The sequence below is a fragment of the Periplaneta americana genome, chromosome 15, assembly GCF_040183065.1.
Source record: "Periplaneta americana isolate PAMFEO1 chromosome 15, P.americana_PAMFEO1_priV1, whole genome shotgun sequence".
NCBI lineage: Eukaryota > Metazoa > Arthropoda > Insecta > Blattodea > Blattidae > Periplaneta > Periplaneta americana.
Window position 1 is genome coordinate 22,096,306 of NC_091131.1, and position 21,502 is coordinate 22,117,807.

A 21,502-nucleotide genomic window follows, 5' to 3' on the forward strand; every position below is an offset into this window, starting at 1 on the left:
TCGCCACAACAATAATTCCTTTCTACAATTCGCCTTAAACGCTCTCGTCAACAATTGGATCTTCACTCAACACAGTATTCGTTATAGCACTCCACCGACGACAATGACAATTTACTTGGACTATTACGCACAACAATGAACTGTTAATCTTAACTAATATTTACAAAGCACTATTTACAAATCAGAACTATCAGTTCTCAGTTCACAGTTCTTCTATCTCAGTCACTCGAGTTCACAGTATCTCGAACCACAGACCTTCAGAGACAGTTCACTGTACTCGAACTCGGGTCCCTCCAACTGCGGTCCACTGCACTCGAACTCAGGTCCCTCCAACTGCGGTCCACTGCACTCGAACTCAGGCCTTCGGATGCTGACGCAGATGCGGACGCACACTCGAGTCGAACTCCGGCACACAAGTCTGGCTTGCTTGCTCTGGCTTACTCACTGACTGAATAACTGAAAACTCTAAAACTGCTGTCGTTCCTTCGCGACCGTAATTTATAACCACAGCGACGTAGCCTCGAAAATTCGCGAGTCTTCCACTTCGACGGATTTCTGGAATAGTCGGGAAGGTCGTTCCACTTTCACTGCGTTAAGTAGCAGCTGCGCGCGCAGCCTCCCCTCGCGTGTAGGTCCCTTTCCCCTTTCCCCGTGAAGCCCGCGCGATATGCTCTCTCGCGGGACGCTGGTCGTGAGTTCGAATCTCACGTCGCTGTCACAATATGATGAAGAGTTGTGTCAAATAGTGTGTGTGTTCTGAAATTGATCTGTGTGTTGAGAATTTGATTAGGGTCTGTTTTAATGTGTCTGTATAGTTCATATTGTTCTAGGATGGTGTCAAGTAGCACCGAAACAGCTGTAAGCCGCACATGCTTACATAATTAACACGAGTAAGATCGCCATTTAATCAATTATTTATATTCAAGTGTTAAAAGTAGTGTACGAAAGATTCAACATGGAAGCCTATATTATTTTATTCAAATGTAACTAATGAACTAACAGAACGAAGCCACACTACCACCGCCACTGTCACCTCCACACCTGAAATAATTTTTTTCTTTATGTATTTATTTATTTGTTTATTCATCACTTACGTATACATCTTCAAAGTCCAGTGCTCTCACTAAATCATTTTCAAAATACAGAAGACAAGTTTCTTCTGTGAGACGCTACTTCGAAGTCAATTGTTTTATCCTTTTCAGGGCTAAAAATGGCCTTTCACTTGAACAAATGGTATACAATAAAGTAAGATACAATATTAGCAACACTGTATCAACATTTGAAATTATATATTCTAGTCCTGTTTTTCTCAAATACTGTAGTTGAAATGATAGATCCCTTGACAGTTCTGAAAAAGTTCATCCCCAAAATTATCTTTCGGTTCTTTTGTGTTACAGTCCGCGTCACCATTTTTGGCGTGTGAAATAAGTAATGGGAACGTTAAGTACGAGTGTTTTACCTTTGCAGCAGTCAGTCTGACAACTGTGTTTGACATGGCTGATGTGACGTGTTTAGGAAGTGGTACCATTCTCAGCTGCACTAGCAACAGGCTCACAAACTGGGCACTATACACTAGGACACACGCCAAAAACACTGGCGCCAGTCATACTAACAAATTACATTTTGGTACAGTGTTTCTGTTGCAACATCTTTCTTCTAAAGAAACATAAATTTGTTTTCTTGAATAGCATATGCTCTTCGTCTTCCTAATTCGGTTGAAAGAGAATCTCAGACATTGGGTAATAGAAAACCTTGGAGTTTAACTATAAGTATGAACTGTATGTGTTATTGCAGAATTCTGCTGGAAAAAGGCAAAGGCATGCTTCCTGCAGCAAGTGATGCAAATTTCTTAAGGAGATGCTCAAATGTCGGAATAAAAAGGCAGACACTTGCTACAACTTTTTCCTGCATAGAATTGGAATATATCAGTCCCCTAACTGCCCATTGTGCAACTCAAACCAAGAAATGGATTCGGAACACCTCAAAATCTGTGCTTCAGTGGCTGGTCATGATAATATCTTTGAAAAATATTAGAGTGCAAGAGGTCAAATGACTTTATTGTCAAACGCCTGGCATTAGAAAACAACAACAACTTTTTGCTTAATTTGGGTGAATAAATAACTTGTATATTACATTAACAGTTTGAGGGTTTTCGAATAACCAATAACACGCTGATGGTAGAGCTTCATGCTTTCGTGACACTGGCACCAAGCTCTGACTGCCTTCTAACCTGGTAGTTCAAACCCTGTAACCCTCCCCTTGCGTACGCTCCTGAATGATGTCATAACTAGCACAACAGTCGCAAAAATATCTTATTTTCATAAAAAAATATTCCTTCCTAAATGTAAAAAATTCCCTTATTCAATTTTTAATTGCAATTATGCGTTACTTTTCAAATACTCTATATTGTATACATAATTACCTATGTTAGATAATAATTATGAAAAAGGCAAATTTACATAATAACTGAAACTTTGGTCAATATAACGGACGTCAGTGACATCATTGAGGATCAGCGACAGGTTAGGTTTGGAGTGTTGAGGTTTTTGGTATACCTTGCATATACGTTTTTTGGAAGGTATATACCAAAAACCCGAACAAGCCAAACCAACCTGTCATTGATTACAGGCTATTATGTGTAATTCCTGAATTACATTGCTCAAAACAATTATAGGAACACTATGAATTGCATAAATATTTTTATGCTCGACCATGCCGAAATGTAGTAATTATACACCTGGTAGCAGCCCTTTAATGGACTTCATTAAAGTACCTATTCATTAAAGTTCAGAAAACACCGTTGTAGCAATATGAAAGCGCAAGTATCGATTATTCTCGGATATGCAATCAAAAGACAATTAGCGAAATGTCACGGAGGCTGGAAATCCAATACTGTCGCAGAAGGTTATGTTCTGTTACTATAATAATTAGCGTTAATTGTAAATAATATTCAAATAAATTCAATTTGTCATCTCGTTTTTCAATGTCTAAATCAATTTCAAGGTTATATCAAGATTAATGTTTATTTTACTCTCTAGATTATATCAAGGTCAATGACATTTGTTCCTTGGAAAAAATCAATACTTTCGCGTCTGAGCACACCTCACAATTTACGAGATTTTGCACAAGGTCAGTTCCGCTCCCCAGTTAGATAAGAATAACATGAATAACTTATGCATAATTTCAAGTTAGAAATATGGTCGAGCATAAAAAGTCGTATGAAACTTGCCTATAATGGTAATTATAAACATACTCGCGTCTTAATTACTACCATTATAGGCTCGTTGCATAATGTACTATTTTTGTACTCCAGCATTATAAACAGTCTTTACCATTAGTGAAAATCGTGCATAAATGTCACATTATTCTACCAGTCTCTCTGATCAAACCCTGACTGAGGGTCTTCTTCCTCTTCTTCTTCTTCTTCTTCTTCTTCTTCTTCTTCTTCTTCTTCTTCTTCTTCTGATTCCAAGTCACTGAGGATTACACTCCAACCTGGTGGAACTCTTAAGTCTCATTTTCTTTAGGAATTGTTTGAGGCCATCAGCCAGTGGCATCGGATCTGCTGGGATGGATTGAGGTAAAGCTGGAAGCATGGTGCGAATTAAGATTTCTGATGAGGGGGGGATAGAATCCTAGATAGAGAATACCACACATAAAATTATTATTATCCTCATTCGATACGGCTCAACACTTGGTCGCACTGAGTTGCTTGTCTTGCATCTTGAACATTATAACCTCCTCATACTCATCCTCTTTACAATAGCCCTGCCAAGACTCTGGAATTCGCTACCTGCTGGCATCAGGGACTGTCGAAATAAAATTGAATTCAAACGCAAACTTACTAGGCACTTGGCCAGTAATTGAGACTCGTTCAGACATGGTTTCTTGTAAATAGTTCTATTAATCTATCACAAAATATTTTAATACTATAGATTTTTGTTATTGTAGGTTTAATTTGTAATTAAGTAAATACAAAAATATTCTTTGTTCTTAACTTCTATGATAAAATGTCTAGCTTTCATTAATCAGGTAATCTTGTCGTACTTTAATTTTTATTGTAATTGTAATTGTAAATTTAATGTTAATTGTAATTTTATTGTTCATGTTATAGTTGTAATCCCCTGGTAGAGGGGCAGAGAAGGCCTGACGGCCTTATCTCTACCAGGTTAAATAAATAAATACTAAATAAATAAATACTAAATACTAAATAAATAATAATTATATCCAAGAGCAGGCTTAAGATAAGATGTGTAATTCCTAAGTTATTGATTGTTGTCAGCATGCTGGTGATGATAATACATCAATATTACTTTCTTTGGTTTTTTTTTATACTTACATATACTCGTATTAAAACAATTATATTTTGTGAGGGGGATAGAAGTTATCCCTGGCAGAGATGTTAATATAAATTTATGAGAGGGGGATGACTTTTCAACAGGGGGGAAATCCCACCATCCCACCATGACTGTTTGTCAAAACATTTTGAACAAAATTGGAATTATTTTTTCAACATTTTGTCTACTATGCAGTCTTCTGGAAGAAATGGATCAGATCATCAGAATCATCTACAGTGATGTCGAGCTCTTTCCTCTAAATCCACTGTGTGAGAAATACTGGAGAGGACAAGAGTTAATAGCTTTATTGAAAATAACTCAACATTCTAAAAAATGCCAACAATTTAAACATTCTCTTGTCGCCCTGGGTGCCGCTGGCCTTCTGTGCCCGAGGATGCGGGTTCGATCCCAGCCCAGGTCGACTGCATTTAAATGTGTTTAAATGCCACAGGCTCATGTCAGTAGATTTACTGGCATGTAAAAGAACTCCTGCGGGACAAAATTCTGGCACACAGGCGACGCTGATATAAATTCGGCAGTTGCGAGCGTTGTTAAATAAAACATAATTTAAATCTTTTAAATCATGTTTACAAAAAAATTTTCCCTATTCATTCCATTTTACAGTACACACTGAAGTGGACAGACAGAATAAGAAATGAAGTTGTGTTGGAAAGAGTGAGTAATGGCAGAATAATGCTGAAACTGATCAGGAAGAGAAAAGGAATTGACTGGGTCACTGGCTGAGAAGAAATTGCCTACTAAAGGATGCACTGGAAGGAATGGTAAACGGGAGAAGAGTTTGGGGCAGAAGAAGATATCAGATGATGGATGACATTAAGATATATGGATCATATGTGGAGACAAATAGGAAGGCAGAAAATAGGAAAGATTAGAGAATGCTGGGTTTGCAGTGAAAGACCTTTCCTTGGGCAGAATACTATGTATATATGTATATGCATTAATTATTACGTAATGCTTATAATGTAAACGTAGCTATGTATCATGCAATGACAGTACCGTAATTCTATTGTATCAGTTTATTATAATAAGTACAGTAATACTTTGTCATAACACAGTAGGCCTACATGTGTAGATATGCTTGTTCTAAAAAGAAATATAAAAGATAATAAAATAAATACAATATCAACACAGGATCTGTGTCTTTCTCTAACAATCTTTACCTTCATCTTGGAGCTTTGTCAGGAAAGACAGCTGCAAAATTTGCAACAACATTTCATTTTATTTTAACATTATTTTTCTCGTATATATTCGGTTGTTATTTGTCATTTATTTACATTTTGCATTTCGTATGGTGATGGGTGGTTGGCTCACGCAATTAATATCATAACAATCACTTATATTTCACACATCAGCAAATTGTGGCACTTCGAATGAGACATTGAAAATTGGCATTTCAACATTCGTCTTAATTTCCGGATAGAAATCATTTGGCATTAATAAACCTGAAAACATAAAACGAAATACTGCATCAAAATTAAAATATATATATATATATATATATATATATATATATATATATCATACATTTCGAAGAAAATTGTGTTTATATCTTAAGGGGGCAAACACATCTTCAAAAATCGGAAACATTATTTACTTTCCTTTATAGTAAAAAAAAAAAAAAAAAAATTAAATATCTCTAACACTTATGACTTATGAATTAATTATGACTTGGCCATTTAAACATGAACAGAACTTGTCTCTTCGGTTAGTTTGTCCCTCACATCCCGTAATGTAAGATTCCCAAATAACTTCCACATTTTTTTTAAGATAAAGTCATGAAATTTTATGTGCAAGTGTATTTCACTTTCGAGAACAAACCCTGCTGTTAGCACTATTTCACAGTTTCAAGTTCTTTTCCATTAATTCTTCATGTAAAAATTATCAAAATTTTACAATTCATGGCAAAAAATATTTCTTATTTATTTATTCAACTGATAATGACACAATTTATTAACACACGCATTATGAATAAAACAGAAAAGAAATAATTTAAAATATTCAAAATTGTACAAGATATCAGCGAAACCAATTTTACCACCAAAAATTGCACTCCCAAATTAAAAAAAAATATAATTGGATATTTAACAGTAGAAAGGCGATAAGTGCCAAAATTTAAAAAAAAAAAATGTGATATTTTACTACAATGGTGCAAATTTCCAAGAAGCTACAAGAGAAACTAGGGAGGTTTCAGCCATTTTAAGTGTTCTATTTTTTTTTTGTCAGGAGAAACTTGTAAAATCAAATTAATTCTATTATAAGATAGAAATAATAGAAATTAAATTATATCGAAGGGGACATCTGATGCAGATTTTATGGCGACATTTGTATTTCAATTCAAATTACAGTTGAATTTTCTCAGTCTATTTTTTTATCTGTATTTTTATAAATTTTCATTACCGGTATGTAAAATATTATCTACTGCAAATTTTAGTTTCTTGTAAGACATTTTTAATGTCATTTTAAATGTTACTGTTTAACATTCTTTGTCTTTGGCAACCTCACTAAGTTGAGGAAGATTGAATTATTATATTATATTTATTACACATAACGTTCGAGATTTGGAGATGAAATTCATAATTTGAAATAGGAATCTAATATATTTTGTATTGTAATTCTTGGGTTAGCTATGCCTGACTAGTTTACTGGCTTTTTTAATGTCACAAGGCAGAGTAAACATAAAAACGATCTCTAACGCACTTCCCTCGCTACCTATGTGTTTAAATTTCATAATGTTGACATCAGAATTGATGGTCGAAAGTACAGGCATTTCTTGAGATACATCTTAATCAAATGTTGGAAGATCTACTGTTGAATTTACTCAGATCACCCTTCAATCACGGAAAAATTAAGTGTTTCAAATAGATTTTTACATTATAAAAAAATAAGGGAGAAAAGTCATCAAAGAAAAAACTATAGGAGCCAGGAGACTCTTAAAAATGGAGACTAAATACGGGAGATCCTGGGAAATACGGGAGGGTTGGCAACCCTATGGGGCATGCACAGGAGTGTTGTAATGCAAATAGTCTTGTTTTTGAACACTATTTATAAAGCACCCACTGTGAGAAATGTAACTGCACACTTCAAGGATTTCTTGTTTTACTTTTCCAGAGTAATTATGTTTATTTTTTATATAATTCTGTATATCACTTTAATGTCATCTCCACAATATGTGAAACATTACCACAGTAAAATACAGTGTTACTGTATTCCCATTAAAAGATGTTGATCTTTACATCTTGAAACTTGCGATCAGATGGGATCAATTGTTGTATATCATCCATTACTAGGTTTAGGCCTGGAGGTATATATACATTGACAAGTGAAAATGAAATATTATTTTGAAGTAATAATTTTGTCCTAATGTATTCAATTTGCCTTTAAATTGTTGTTTAGATTCAATTACATGAATGGAGTTATGATCATGGTAACAATACCTCCAGCCCCTCTATCTTCACGAAACATTAAAAATTTTGTAGTCAGCAAATTTGTAAAATTTTAAAATATCAGCAATCTGAAAAGATTCTTGTATGCATATTATAGAAGGATTTTTGTCCTGAACTTCTTGCTTTAATAAATCCATTTTGTTTCTTAAAGACCTAGAGTTCCATTGTAAAATTTTTAGAGTGTCTATATCTTTTTCATTAATGTTGCCTTTTCGTTTTAATTCTCGGTCTTTAAATGTACTACTCAATGAGACATGGAATTTATTCTTTTTAGCCTAATTTTTTATATTACAGAGAATGGATTTTGCTTCTGCATTGGACTGACACAATACTTCAATCCTTTTGGTATTATATTTGCCTCTTTGTCTCATTATATGGTTCTTTCCAATATTAAATTTGGCTCCGATTGACTGGATGGTGTGATTTTTTGGTGTTCCAAATAAGTACTTTAGTACGATTCTTGGCATCTCTCAGTGCAGTCCCTACCCGGAGATCCGATTGAGGGACTATTTTACCTCCAGAGAATTTTACACATTTTTAACAAGAGCCAGAACAGGTCACATTGTCACTCAAGTGTACCTTCACTGATTTCACATTTTTGATAATCCTACTTGTCTGTGGTGTAATAATCATGATGAAGATCTGGAACACATTCTTCTATACTGTCCATCCATAAACCACAAAAGAAGTAAATTAAAATCATCAGTACCAGTTGCAGAAGACACACCTCTGGCTACTAGCAACAGGCATCTATAATGAACACCGATCAAAATACCCCTCATTTCTCGTGAAAAACAACAACTGAATAGACTACAGTGGACTATAGTGGACTTTATGTTGTCAGCGAACAGCTGGATACATTAAGAAGATTGAACATTACATTTTGAAAATTTAAATAAAAAAATCATTATGTGCATGAGATGTCCCCTTCGATATAATTTAATTTACATTTATCGTATTGTGTATACAGCAGCAGTACAGTTAAAATATAGTCGGAGGTGAAAAACTTAAGTGAGCCTACTATTTTACAGGAATATAAAAGAAGTACAGTAACATTTCTGACTCACCAGCGATGCAAGCAGTGAGGAAACAGGTAGCGCTGCCTGCAATGAAGGCTCTGACTGCCACCTCAGTTATAGCACTCTTTTGATTGGGAGCCATCGTACTCAGTGTTCCAATACTGATACCAATTGACCCAGGATTAGAAAATCCACAAAGTGCATATGTTGCGATCATTTCTGATCTTGGCTAGAATTAAAATAAGGAAGAACTTTCACGAATACATCAAAATTCAGTTAATTACTCTGCATTTACATAGAACTTAATCTAACAAAGTAATATTTGTATTCATTTTTGTTCTAATTCTTGAGGAAATTCAGAAACTGTTGTTAGGTATCAAGTCTACAAATTTAATAAGAAAGTGACACGAACTTCTGTATGTTTTAAATAGTAAAAACAATTATTTTGGTAGGAAATTAAGAGATTTTACTACAGAGTGTTTGCTTACATAATGTAGGTCGACTGGGCAAGTGCAAGACCGGCACGAAGACCATGCAACATGCAGCAAACCATCTCCCGCATGTTCGGCAGTCCAGTTCAGTTTCTCTGTAGGAGTGGTGGTTGTGTTGACATTAGATTGCGTGTTATTCTTCTGATTATGTTAGTGAAGTGTTTAGATTTAGGAGTGGTTGTGTTGACGTTAAATTATGTGTTATTCTTCTGATCATGTTAGTGAAGTGTTCAGATTTAAAAGTGGTTGTGTTGGCGTTAGATTGCGTGTTATTCTTCTGAGTGTGTTAGTGAAGTGTTTAGATTTAAGAGTGGTTGTGTTGGCGTTAGATTGCGTGTTATTCTTCTGAGTGTGTTAGTGAAGTGTTTAGATTTAAAAGTGGTTGTGTTGGCGTTAGATTGCGTGTTATTCTTCTGAGTGTGTTAATGAAGTGTTTAGATTTAAGAGTGGTTGTGTTGGCGTTAGATTGCGTGTTATTCTTCTGAGTGTGTTAGTGAAGTGTTTAGATTAACTTACTCAGATAGAACCACAAAAATTTACATTAGAGCAAAGGATTTTCATGGTAGAGATTTATCTGAAAGAGAATGATTGCGGAATGGTAAAAAGACTATTTTGCAAGAAAATTTTCTTAATGCTAGGTACCGTTTTTATTTTTTTTTTTATTTTATTGGGTTATTTTACGACGCTGTATCAACATCTAGGTTATTTAGCGTCTGAATGGAATGAAGGTGATAATGCCGGTGAAATGAGTCCGGGGTCCAACACCTAAAGTTACCCAGCATTTGCTCATATTGGGTTGAGGGAAAACCCCAGAAAAAACCTCAACCAGGTAACTTGCCCCGACTGGGATTCGAACCCGGGCCACCTGGTTTCGCGGCCAGACGCGCTGACCATTACTCACAGGTGTGGACGCTAGGTACCGTCCCACATAGCAACACCATAATATGCAACCTCGTTAAAAATTGAGAGAAACGGGGTCAGTATTGAATAAAAGCAGCAAAAGACTATGGATGTACTTAGTAATTGTGAGAAAAAATTGGATAAAATAGGGGAAAGATTGCAACACATCCAACAAAAATCTCTCCGTCATCTCGTGCAAGAAACTGAAAACTGGTGTCTCTGAAACCGTACCATATGAAGCCACTAAAATTCTTAAATCTTAAAGAATGTCAGATGTGTTGCAGCAGGACACCATTTCCAACACCTCAAGTTAAGTTCAGTAGTAATAAAACTCCTGAACATGAGGGAGATGATTTGCCATGCGTTGCAAGGCCTTTGCGCTGGTTGCTCACTGCCTAGTTAACTTACATTACGTAAGCGAATGCTCTGTAATACAGTTGCAGTGGCAACTGCTCACTACAGAATAATGTCTTATATTGATAATATTGTTGGAATAATATTAATTAAATATACTTTAATTTTTTCGCATGTTGAGTTCCCATCTACCAATTACAATTTGTATGCTTAAATCAGTGGCGGCTCCTGCATATTTCTTAAGAGGAGGAAAGAAGTTAACAGCACAAAATGACACCTTCTCCAATGAAACAAGCTACAGATTAGCCTATATGCATACATGTAAGACCAGGTAGTGTCGTGGTTGGCCATCCCTTTTGTATAGCAATAATCTGTTCTTGTAAGCTGAGTTTCCTAAATTGTCCAAAATATAATATGTTTTCACTTCCATTCATTATTGAATAATTGCACAAATTAACAATTACAAGGAAATTCACAACCTCGCAGCATTTTTCGCACACACTACCAGTACAGCATCACACGTGTTGGAAAAGACTAGGTACTAACACGTAATCGGAACCGTTTTACGAAATCGGAATGGGAAATAATTGTTAGGAAAGCGAGAACACTGCACCCACCCACGTGGTCTGTGTTGCCACATGTACATTTTACAAGTTCAGTATCACATGCTTTTGTAGAATGTCAGTTCTTGTAAAATAATACTACCCATTATTGTTCAAAGCTGCCGGTGGTCGATTAATTTGTTTATGTTAAAAATCCCGAAAAGACAAAGTATATGATTATGTCTCGTGACCAGAATATTGTACGAAATGGAAATATAAAAATTGGAGATTTATCCTTCGAAGAGGTGGAAAAATTCAAATATCTTGGAGCAACAGTAACAAATATAAATGACACTCGGGAGGTAATTAAACGCAGAATAAATATGGGAAATGCGTGTTATTATTCGGTTGAGAAGCTCTTATCATCCAGTCTGCTGTCCAAAAATCTGAAAGTTAGAATTTATAAAACAGTTATATTACCGGTTCTTCTGTATGGTTGTGAAACTTGGACTCTCACTCTGAGAGAGGAACATAGGTTCAGGGTGTTTGAGAATAAGGTGCTTAGGAAAATATTTGCGGCTAAGCGGGATGAAGTTACAGGAGAATGGAGAAAGTTACACAACACAGAACTGCACGCATTGTATTCTTCACCTGACATAATTAGGAACATTAAATCCAGACGTTTGAGATGGGCAGGGCATGTAGCACGTATGGGCGAATCCAGAAATGCATATAGAGTGTTAGTTGGGAGACCGGATGGAAAAAGACCTTTAGGGAGGCCGAGACGTAGATGGGAGGATAATATTAAAATGGATTTGAGGGAGGTGGGGTATGATGATAGAGACTGGATTAATCTTGCACAGGATGGGGACCGCTGGCGGGCTTATGTGAGGGCGGCAATGAACCTTCGGGTTCCTTAAAAGCCATTTGTAAGTAAGTAAGTATGTTAAAAATAATGCAGTTTGGAGTACTTTCAATTTCAAATATATTTGCACAAAAACTGACAACTTGGCTGTCGCCCTGTCTAGTACACAATGAATGGAAGTGAATTTCAGAGGCCAAAAAGATCTGCGATAATAACGTAGAACTACTTCTTCTTTGTTTTACATAAACCCGACTTTAACTTTCAGATATCCTCGAAAGTTTCAAACCATGAATAAGAGCCTACCGGTATATAAATTGCAATGAATAATATATTTTGATTTATATTTTTAAAAAGTTTATATGATCTCTTTCATAGCTTTGCGTTAAAACTGTTTTTATTGTGTCTCCTTCTAGATGTGTTATAGTCTGGTTGAATGCAACATCGCATGATTGCTGCACAACAGCCGGTTTCCGTCTGCTACACTATTTCCCTTCCATGCGCTGATTCAGAGGAGGATCTCCTCTCTAACCGTTCATTCACTTGCTCTAAAACTCTGCTTCTTTCTCTGGCCGCTAGTGCGCTGTTGTCTATGTTGTTAACTGCAGTAAAACAGGAAAGGATTGACTTTCCTCCACACAAACAATCTCGCATCTTTCTCACAGTTTTCTAGCAGCACATGAGTGCGCGTCGTTTAAAACTCGATCAACCGAGGTTTTCTGATAGCTGTGAACTTAAAAATTATCGAATCTTCCTCGAATTTCAAGGCACATATTTTATTTTGTATTTACTTTCAAAAGAAAAAAAAAATGTGAGGAGGACGTTCCTCCCTTCTCTTCCCGAGGAACTGTCACTGGCTTAAATTTATAACATTTCTTTCAACAGTTTTTTGTCGATACTGAAACAGATGGCATTATCTCTTCGACTCTGCACTATGTTTTGAATGTGCTTCTTGGTGACCTGAACTCCTTGGCATGTAAATACATCGGTCAGTGATAGCTTTGGATTTTACATGTTATGCATTACTTACTTACGGCTTTTAAGGAACCCGGAGGTTCATTGCCGCCCTCACATAGGTCCGCCATCAGTCCCTTTCCTCAGCAGAATTAATACAATCCTTACCATCATATCCCACCTCCCTCAAATCTATTTTAATATTATCCTCCCAACTACGCCTTGGTCTCCCCAAAGGTCTTTTCCTCCCTGGCCTTCTAACTAACACTATATATCAGTAGTGATCAGAACACTGGAGCTAGCATCTCTTACCCGCGGACAAGACACTGCTGCCCTAGCGTGCTTTCGTGGCTGTGAGTGGTTATGCTGTCTCCCTATCCCTTGTGCACAACGAAGCATATTTCCTTACCCTCCATGCACTCTACCCATTTCAGCGAGTGCTGACAACCACTGTTCTGTATTTATTCACCCATACGTGCTACATGCCCTGCCCATCTCAAACGTCTGGATTTAATGTTCCTATTTATGTCAGGTGAAGAATACAATGCGTGCAGTTCTGCATTGTGTAACTTTCTCCATTCTCCTGTCACTTCATCCCTCTTAGCCCCAAATATTTTCCTAAGCACCTTATTCTCAAACACCCTTAACCTATGTTCCTGTCTCGAAGTGAGAGTCCAAGTTTCACAACCATAAAGAACAACCGATAATATAACTGTTTCATAAATTCTGACTTTCAGATTTTTTGACAGCAGACTGGATGATAAAAGCTTCTCAACCGAATAATAACAGGCATTTCCCATATTTATTCTGTGTTTAATTTCCTCCCGAGTGTAATTTATATTTGTTACTGTTGCTCCAAGATATTTGAATTTTTCCACTCCTTCGAAGGATAAATCTCCAATTTTTATATTTCCATTTCGTACAATATTCTGGTCACGAGACATAATCATATACTTTGTCTTTTCGGGATTTACTTCCAAACCGATCGCTTTACTTGCTTCCAGTAAAATTCCCGTGTTTTCCCTAATCGTTTGTGGATTTTCTCCTAACATATTCACGTCATCCGCATAGACAAGAAGCTGATGTAAACCGTTCAATTCCAAACCCTGACTGTTATCCTGAACTTTCCTAATGGCATATTCTAAAGCGAAGTTAAAAAGTAAAGGTGATAGTTCATCTCCCTGCTTTAGCCCGCAGTTAATTGGAAAAGCGTCAGATAGAAACTGACCTATACGGACTCTGCTGTATGTTTCACTGAGACACATTTTAATTAATCGAACTAGTTTCTTGGGAATACCAAATTCAATAAGAATATCATATAAAACGTCTCTCTTAACCAAGTCATATGCCTTTTTGAAATCTATGAATAACTGATGCACTGTACTTTTATATTCCCATTTTTTTTTTCCATTATCTGTCGGATACAAAATATCTTATCAATAGTCGATCTATTACGCCTAAAACTACACTGATGACTGTTTTATAAATTCTAACTTTAGGATTTTTTGATAGCAGACTGAATGATAAAAGCTTCTCTACCGAATAATAACAGGCATTTCCCATATTTATTCTGTGTTTAATTTCCTCTCGAGTGTTATTTATTTTTGTTACTGTTGTTCCAAGGTACTTGTATTTTTCCACTTTTTCACAGGATAAATTTCCAATTTTTATACAGTATTTCCATTTTGTACTATGTTCTGGTCACGAGACATAATCATGTACTTTGTTTTTTCGGGGTTTATTCCCGAAACATGTTATGCATTAGCTCTACTAATTCAGAGATTCAATTACTGGTCTTACCGAAAGCTTTTTAGCTATCTTTAGTTGTCCGAGCTGCTCGTAAGCTACGAATTCGTTCACTATGGTCTTCAGTCCGATGAGGCGAGCCACATCCTCACACTGACTCCACTCCACTCCCATCAACCAGGCCAGTGGTATCAACACTTTACCCAGGATGAACTGAAATGAAGCAGTGATGGCAGTCAGAGCAGAAAGAGGATCATGTTACGACTCAGAAAAGAGAATGCCACCCAAATGTGCCAATGATACTTTTATTGTTTGGATATATTTTAATGTTAAATGTGACGAAAATAAATTACCGATATTTGTAATAGTTACTAAATGTACAACACAGTCAGAGTACGTATATTTGCTGATGATATAATTCATTTTTTTTTAATTTTCCGTAGCGTAGTTTCAAACAGGATTGTCAACATTTATGATTTAAGTATACAGGCGTTTTTAATGGCTTTATGGTATTATTATTGAATTTCCAAATTTATAAAACCCTATTTTACCCGAAGGTATATCAGGGCTGTAATTAAATCATATATATTATAGCCCTGTACAAATAGTTATATAAAATACATACATAATTATGACATAAAATACACATAAGTTATTACATTAAATGTGTATGACAATAAGAGTCATATTTATATTACACAAATACAAAGATATAAGATAAAATACCAGTAGATATAATATATAAAACTAGATACACAATATATGAAATGCAGACATATTACATACAGTACCGGTACTTTCCCAGGACATATCACACACAGACTTGTTATTTAAAAAAAAAGTGAGCATTTCGTAGAAATATACATATTACTTTTAAGGACGTATATGACATAAAAATGACATGAAATAGACATGACACACTATTTCATGTCATTTTTATGTCATATAGTATGTCATGTCTATTTCATGTCATTCATGGCTTTATGGTAAAAATAATAATCTGAAACTCTAATGCGAACATAACCACAAAATGTATATTGAAAAGGCAACACGGAGATGGAAAGCTGCAGCTAGACCGCGGCTGCAAAAGTAGCACCACAGTATAGTAGAGTGTGGTAGCACCTTGTGTGTGAACAGACTCCAGTTGCAACTTTTGGAGCGCTCGGATTGCGCAGCATGAAATTTAGTGTGCAGTTGCAGTACAAAAGTTGCGCAGCAAAAATAGCGACATGTGACCGTAACTTTACAGACGAACACAAACAAACGGTTATTTTCAACAGGACAATGCTACCCCAAATAGTGCCATCTTTATCCAGCAAAATTACAGGTGGTATACCTCAAGGTTCTGTTTTAAGCCCAAATTTATTTAATATAATAATGACTTACCTGATGTTGTTCCACCTGAGGTAAAAATAAGTATCTATACAGATGATGTTACAATATGTGCTACGAACAACGATCCAAATGAATCATTAAGAGTTATACAAACAGCTGTAAATAATATCAGTAATTGGACATCCAAATGGAATCTATATATCTCACAATTAAAAACTGAATATACTGTCTTCACAAGAAGATACATAGCTTAAACTTAAAGCATAAAGTATATAAAAATAATTCCTATACTTTATTTTTGTTTTTAATAAGGGTGTTTCGTTTTCATTGTTTATGTTTCATAAATTATGTAAATTGTAGCCTATGTCTTGAACATTGTAATTGGCTTTACCTGTTATGTGAATGAATGAATGAATGAATGAATGAATGAATGAATGAATGAATGAATGAATGAATGAATGAATAAATCTTTGGTCAGCGGGAAAAGGCAAATAAGTAAAAAAAAAGTCAATTTTTCTGTCGTACCTAATCACATAAGTCTAGTATTTTTTTCTAATTTTTGAAATAATAAAATTTCTTGTATTTTAAATTGAAAAGGGTCTTACTTTAACCAACATACATGAATTTCATTATTATACTTATATTCAGTTAAGAGTAAATTAAAATGAAAGTCTCTCCTGAAAAATGATTATTTTTTATGTGCCTTTCCCACCGAACAAAGAAATACTTTAGAACAACTTAAGGACGCAATACGACAGGAAGTGACAAAAATTACTGAAGCTGAACTGCAGGATGTGTCGCATAATTTGTTTAAGAGATATAGGGCTGTCTCAATGCAGGAGGAGGTCATTTTCCGCAGTATCTGAAGTAATTGGTAAGTACGCTGTCGCTAAGCTCAGTATTCCCCATAAAATGAACTAGCTGTATTTACAGCAACCCTTCCATCTGTGCACTCCGTGGCTATAGAGTGTAAGATAGCCAACACAGAATTACTCATAGTAAAAAGATCCAACGTGCAGGAAATTCAACTTAAATATAATGTTTCCTAAGTCAGAATAATTTATACAGACTGTATTTATTAAATTTGCTAGTATTTGTAAATGTTTTAAAGCCGAAAATATAAGATAAAATACGAAGTATTTAGAAGTGTGTGTAGCCACCATTTGTTCAAAAAATAGTTAGTTGTTTTAGTCAAAGTGGAAAATCCAAATGATTTTTTATTCTGTCTTTCCTATAGTAACGGACCCTAAGTACAAAGATTTAACGGCAGATATATAAAGTACGATACCAGACTAACAGTGTTCCATTAATATTATGAAAAGAGTGGGACAGCTATAATAATCTTGTAAGAAAAGCATGAGAATAGAAGTGGATAGTAAAGTGTTAGTTTGGTGTACTATTAGAAAAATTACAGAGATTTTTTAAAATTGGTTTACTTTACGGCAGTTTATCAACTACTACAGTTATCTAGTGTCTGAATGACATGAAAGTGATAATGCCAGCGAAATGAGTAGAGGGTCCAGAGCCGAAAGTTTGCTTCTTATTAGTTAAGGAAAAACCCCGGAAAAAGCCTCAAACAGCTAACTTGTCCCAACCAGGATTTGAATCCGAGCCTGCTCATTTCATGCTCAGGCACGCTAACCATTACTCAACAATGGTGCACACGGAGATTTTAAATTAGGAAACTTTATGAGAACTGAAAAATAAACTTGAGTGCCATTCAGAAGGGATTGTGTTGACGAGCATTTATGAATTTAATGTGAATTCTTGTTTCGTAACACAAGGGAGTTATTAAACTTACCTCCAATGTCAGTCCATGCAGACCCACGAGTGTTCCGAGCCAGGAGAGCAGACCATTGAGGAATGCGATGAATGCAACAAATGCAATGATATTGGCGATGATTCCAAGCACCAGCTGAATAGCAGCAAGCGCTCCCTTTGTGGCAGCGTCCAGAACGCTACTGTCCTCACTGGAGCAAAAGTTAGCAATTACCAAAACTCCAAAACACAGATTTGTACATTACTAAAGTATGACTACTGTTCATGGAATTTCTCTCAATTGAGTAATAGCCTACTTCTTCTACAATCATTTGCTCATGCACTCACTGATCCACCCATCTATCCATTCACACGTTTTATTCACGCATTCACACTCATCTCTTCCGCTTAGAGAAGGAGAGAAGAAAAGAAATAAAGAAACGCAGGAGTAAGGGAAAAGAGAGAGAGAGAGAGCGAAGCAAAGGAAGGGAAAGAAACAGAGAGCAAAAACACAGAGAAATTGCAAAACAAACGGAGATAATTAAAAACAGAGAAATGAAAAAATACAAAGAAAGAAAGGGAGAGAAAAAGAGAAGAGAGAAAGGAACAAAACAAAAAATAAAAAGAAATAGATCAGGGGGAAAGAAGTAAATAAAATAAAGGTTAAAAACAAAAATAAAAGAGAAAAAGAAATGGTAAAAGAGAGAAAAAATAAGTAGACAGTAGAAACAAAAGAAAAAAAAACGAAGAGAAGAAAAACGAAAGAAAAGATGTAAAGGAGACAGAGAGAGAAAACGAGATGAAGAGAAACAAAGTTGAACAAAGAGGCAAAGGGGAACAAAATGACACAGAGAAACAAGGGGACGAAAAAAAGAAAGATAAGATAAAAGAAACAAAAGTACAAAGAGAAGACAAAAGGAACAAAGGTACAAAAATAAGACAAAAAGAAACAAAGGTACAAAGAGAATACAAAAGAAACAAATGGACAAATAGAAGGCAAAAGAAATAAAGAGCAACAAAGGGACAAAGAGAAGACAAAAGAAACAAATGGACAAATAGAAGGCAAAAGAAATAAAGAGCAACAAAGGGACAAAGAGAATACAAAAGAAACAAATGGACAAATAGAAGGCAAAAGAAATAAAGAGTAACAGAGGGACAAAGAGAAGACAAAAGAAACAAATGGACAAATAGAAGGCAAAAGAAATAAAGAGCAACAAAGGGACAAAGAGAAGACAAAAGAAACAAATGGACAAATAGAAGGCAAAAGAAATAAAGAGCAACAAAGGGACAAAGAGAATACAAAAGAAACAAATGGACAAATAGAAGGCAAAAGAAATAAAGAGCAACAAAAGTACAAAGAGAATACAAAAGAAACAAATGGACAAATAGAAGGCAAAAGAAATAAAGAGCAACAAAGGGACAAAGAGAAGACAAAAGAAACAAATGGACAAATAGAAGGCAAAAGAAATAAAGAGCAACAAAGGGACAAAGAGAAGACAAAAGAAACAAATGGACAAATAGAAGGCAAAAGAAATAAAGAGCAACAAAGGGACAAAGAGAAGACAAAAGAAACAAATGGACAAATAGAAGGCAAAAGAAATAAAGAGCAACAAAGGTACAAAGAGAATACAAAAGAAACAAATGGACAAATAGAAGACAAAAGAAATAAAGAGCAACAAAGGGACAAAGAGAAGACAAAAGAAACAAATGGACAAATAGAAGGCAAAAGAAATAAAGAGCAACAAAGGGACAAAGAGAAGACAAAAGAAACAAAGGTACCAGTATAAAGGAACAAATAGAGGATAAAAAACAAAGGTATAAAGGCAAATAAAGAGGTGAAACCTGTTTAGGTATAGCTATGTGACGATGTGACCTCTTATGTTGCAAATGCTATGCTGTCTTTGCTTCAATAGACTTATAGGCCATATAAAAGAAAGAAAAAACAAAGAAAAAGAGAAATGAGTACGTAATGAAAGACTAATGTACCTCGTTTATCATGATCTGGTTAAACATAAAAGTTTTTAATACAACATTTGATTGACAACGGTCTACTGCAACTACTTGACTACCAAAATGTAGTTTAATTCTCAGATGATAATTCATTAAGTGAAGACACTCACCTTTTGTGTACCTGCATGTCCTCAGCCTTATTCTTACTCTCCTCTGTCTCTGGATAGAAGAGTTTGGAGAAGCAGAGAGCTGCTGGTGCAGACATGACAGATGCTGTGATCAGGTGAGCTGGCTCCACTTTAAAACTGATGTACGCTGCCAGAACAGTGCCTGGAAATTGACCGTTACAGTTCCGTTGAGGAACCAGATTAAATGCAACTTCGACTGACAGTTCTGGATGAATTATACAGGGTGTTTAAAAAAATACGGGGCATAATTTCAGGTATGTATTTCTCACATGTAGACAATCAAAATAGTTCATTACAACATGTGTCCGGAAATGCTTCATTTCCGAGTTATGGCCTTCACAACATTGAAATTCACCGGAACGTTTTTCTTTATGCAGATCGTTGTCATTACAGAAGATGTTCAAAATGTCCACCTCCTGCTTGAATAAGACCTCACATCGATGTCTCATTGACCTGCGAACACGATCCCAAACTCCAGGAGTATTGCGTATGTCCTCAGAATATGCCACAATTCGATTCCGAAGGGATTCCAAATCAGGCACCAGAGATGAATAAACCAATGATTTTAAATGGCCCCACAAGTAGAAATCGAGAGGGTTCAGATCAGGTGAGCGTGGAGGCCAAGCAATTGGGCCACCTCTACCTATCCATCAATCAGGAAACCTTCGATCCAAGTACCGGCGAGCCATACGACTGAAGTGTGCAGGAGCGCCATCATGCAAGAAGTGAATGTGTTGACGATTGATCAGTGGAGTGTCTTCTAAAACATGAGGTATGGTGTTTTACAGGAAGTTTGTGTACGCCTGCCCCGTAAGCCTGTTTACAAGTACATGGGGTCCAACTAATCGATCACCAATGATACCGGCCCACATGTTGAGGGAGAACCGCACCTGGTGATGAGATGGAACAGTTGCACGTGGGTTTTCATACGCCCATACATGCTGATTGTGGAAATTTCTTATGCCATCTCGTGTGAACTGTGCTTCATCTGTAAATAATACTAAGGCAGGAAAGTTCGGATTTACACCACACTGCTGCAAGAACCACTGAGAGAACCTAACTCGTGCAGGGTAATCTGCTGGTGACAGGGCATGTACACGTTGCAAATGATAAGGATACAATTGATACTCTTTCAACAGTCTCCAGACAGTCGTATGAGAAACTTGCAATGCTACCCTTCGTGTGCTGATAGAAGGAGTCATGTTCACAGCCTCCAGAATCTCCTCCTGTACTTCTGGAGTTGTAGATCTTGGTCGTCCCCTTCCCAAACCAGGAGAGTTAAATTTTCCATACTCGCACAGACGATAATGGAGACGTACAAATGTCTTCCGATCTGGACATTGTTGCTGTGGGTACCTCTCCTGGTACAAACGACGAGCCAGCGCAGCATTGCCGTCTCCCTTACCATACATGAAGTGTATCTCTGCCACTCTTGATTTGAATATATGTCGCACAGTCTAACGCCTACACAACACTGAATGTAACCTTCGCCTCGGAATGAACTGTCAGAGTGCCCTCTTAATGTCTCCTTTGACGGCAACGACCTGCGGAAAGAAAAACGTTCCGGTGAATTTCAATGTTGTGAAGGCCATAACTCGGAAA

At 36.1% G+C, this 21,502-nt stretch overlaps 1 protein-coding gene across 6 annotated transcripts in view; it reads right to left on the reverse strand.

Moving 5' to 3' along the window:
- Positions 1-5,359: 5,359 nt before the first annotated feature.
- LOC138714726 (uncharacterized transporter YutK-like) overlaps positions 5,360-21,502 on the reverse strand; it is a 76,938-nt gene continuing 60,795 nt past the window's right edge. For all 6 annotated transcript variants that reach the window (XM_069846819.1, XM_069846816.1, XM_069846817.1 and 3 more), the window contains 5 exons: positions 19,883-20,042; positions 17,806-17,974; positions 14,724-14,882; positions 8,869-9,049; positions 5,360-5,800 (listed from right to left, as the gene is read on the reverse strand). In XM_069846819.1, coding sequence (XP_069702920.1) covers positions 5,700-5,800; positions 8,869-9,049; positions 14,724-14,882; positions 17,806-17,974; positions 19,883-20,042 — 770 coding nt within the window. In that variant the 3' untranslated portion in view covers positions 5,360-5,699. The remainder of the gene's footprint in view (positions 5,801-8,868; positions 9,050-14,723; positions 14,883-17,805; positions 17,975-19,882; positions 20,043-21,502) is intronic.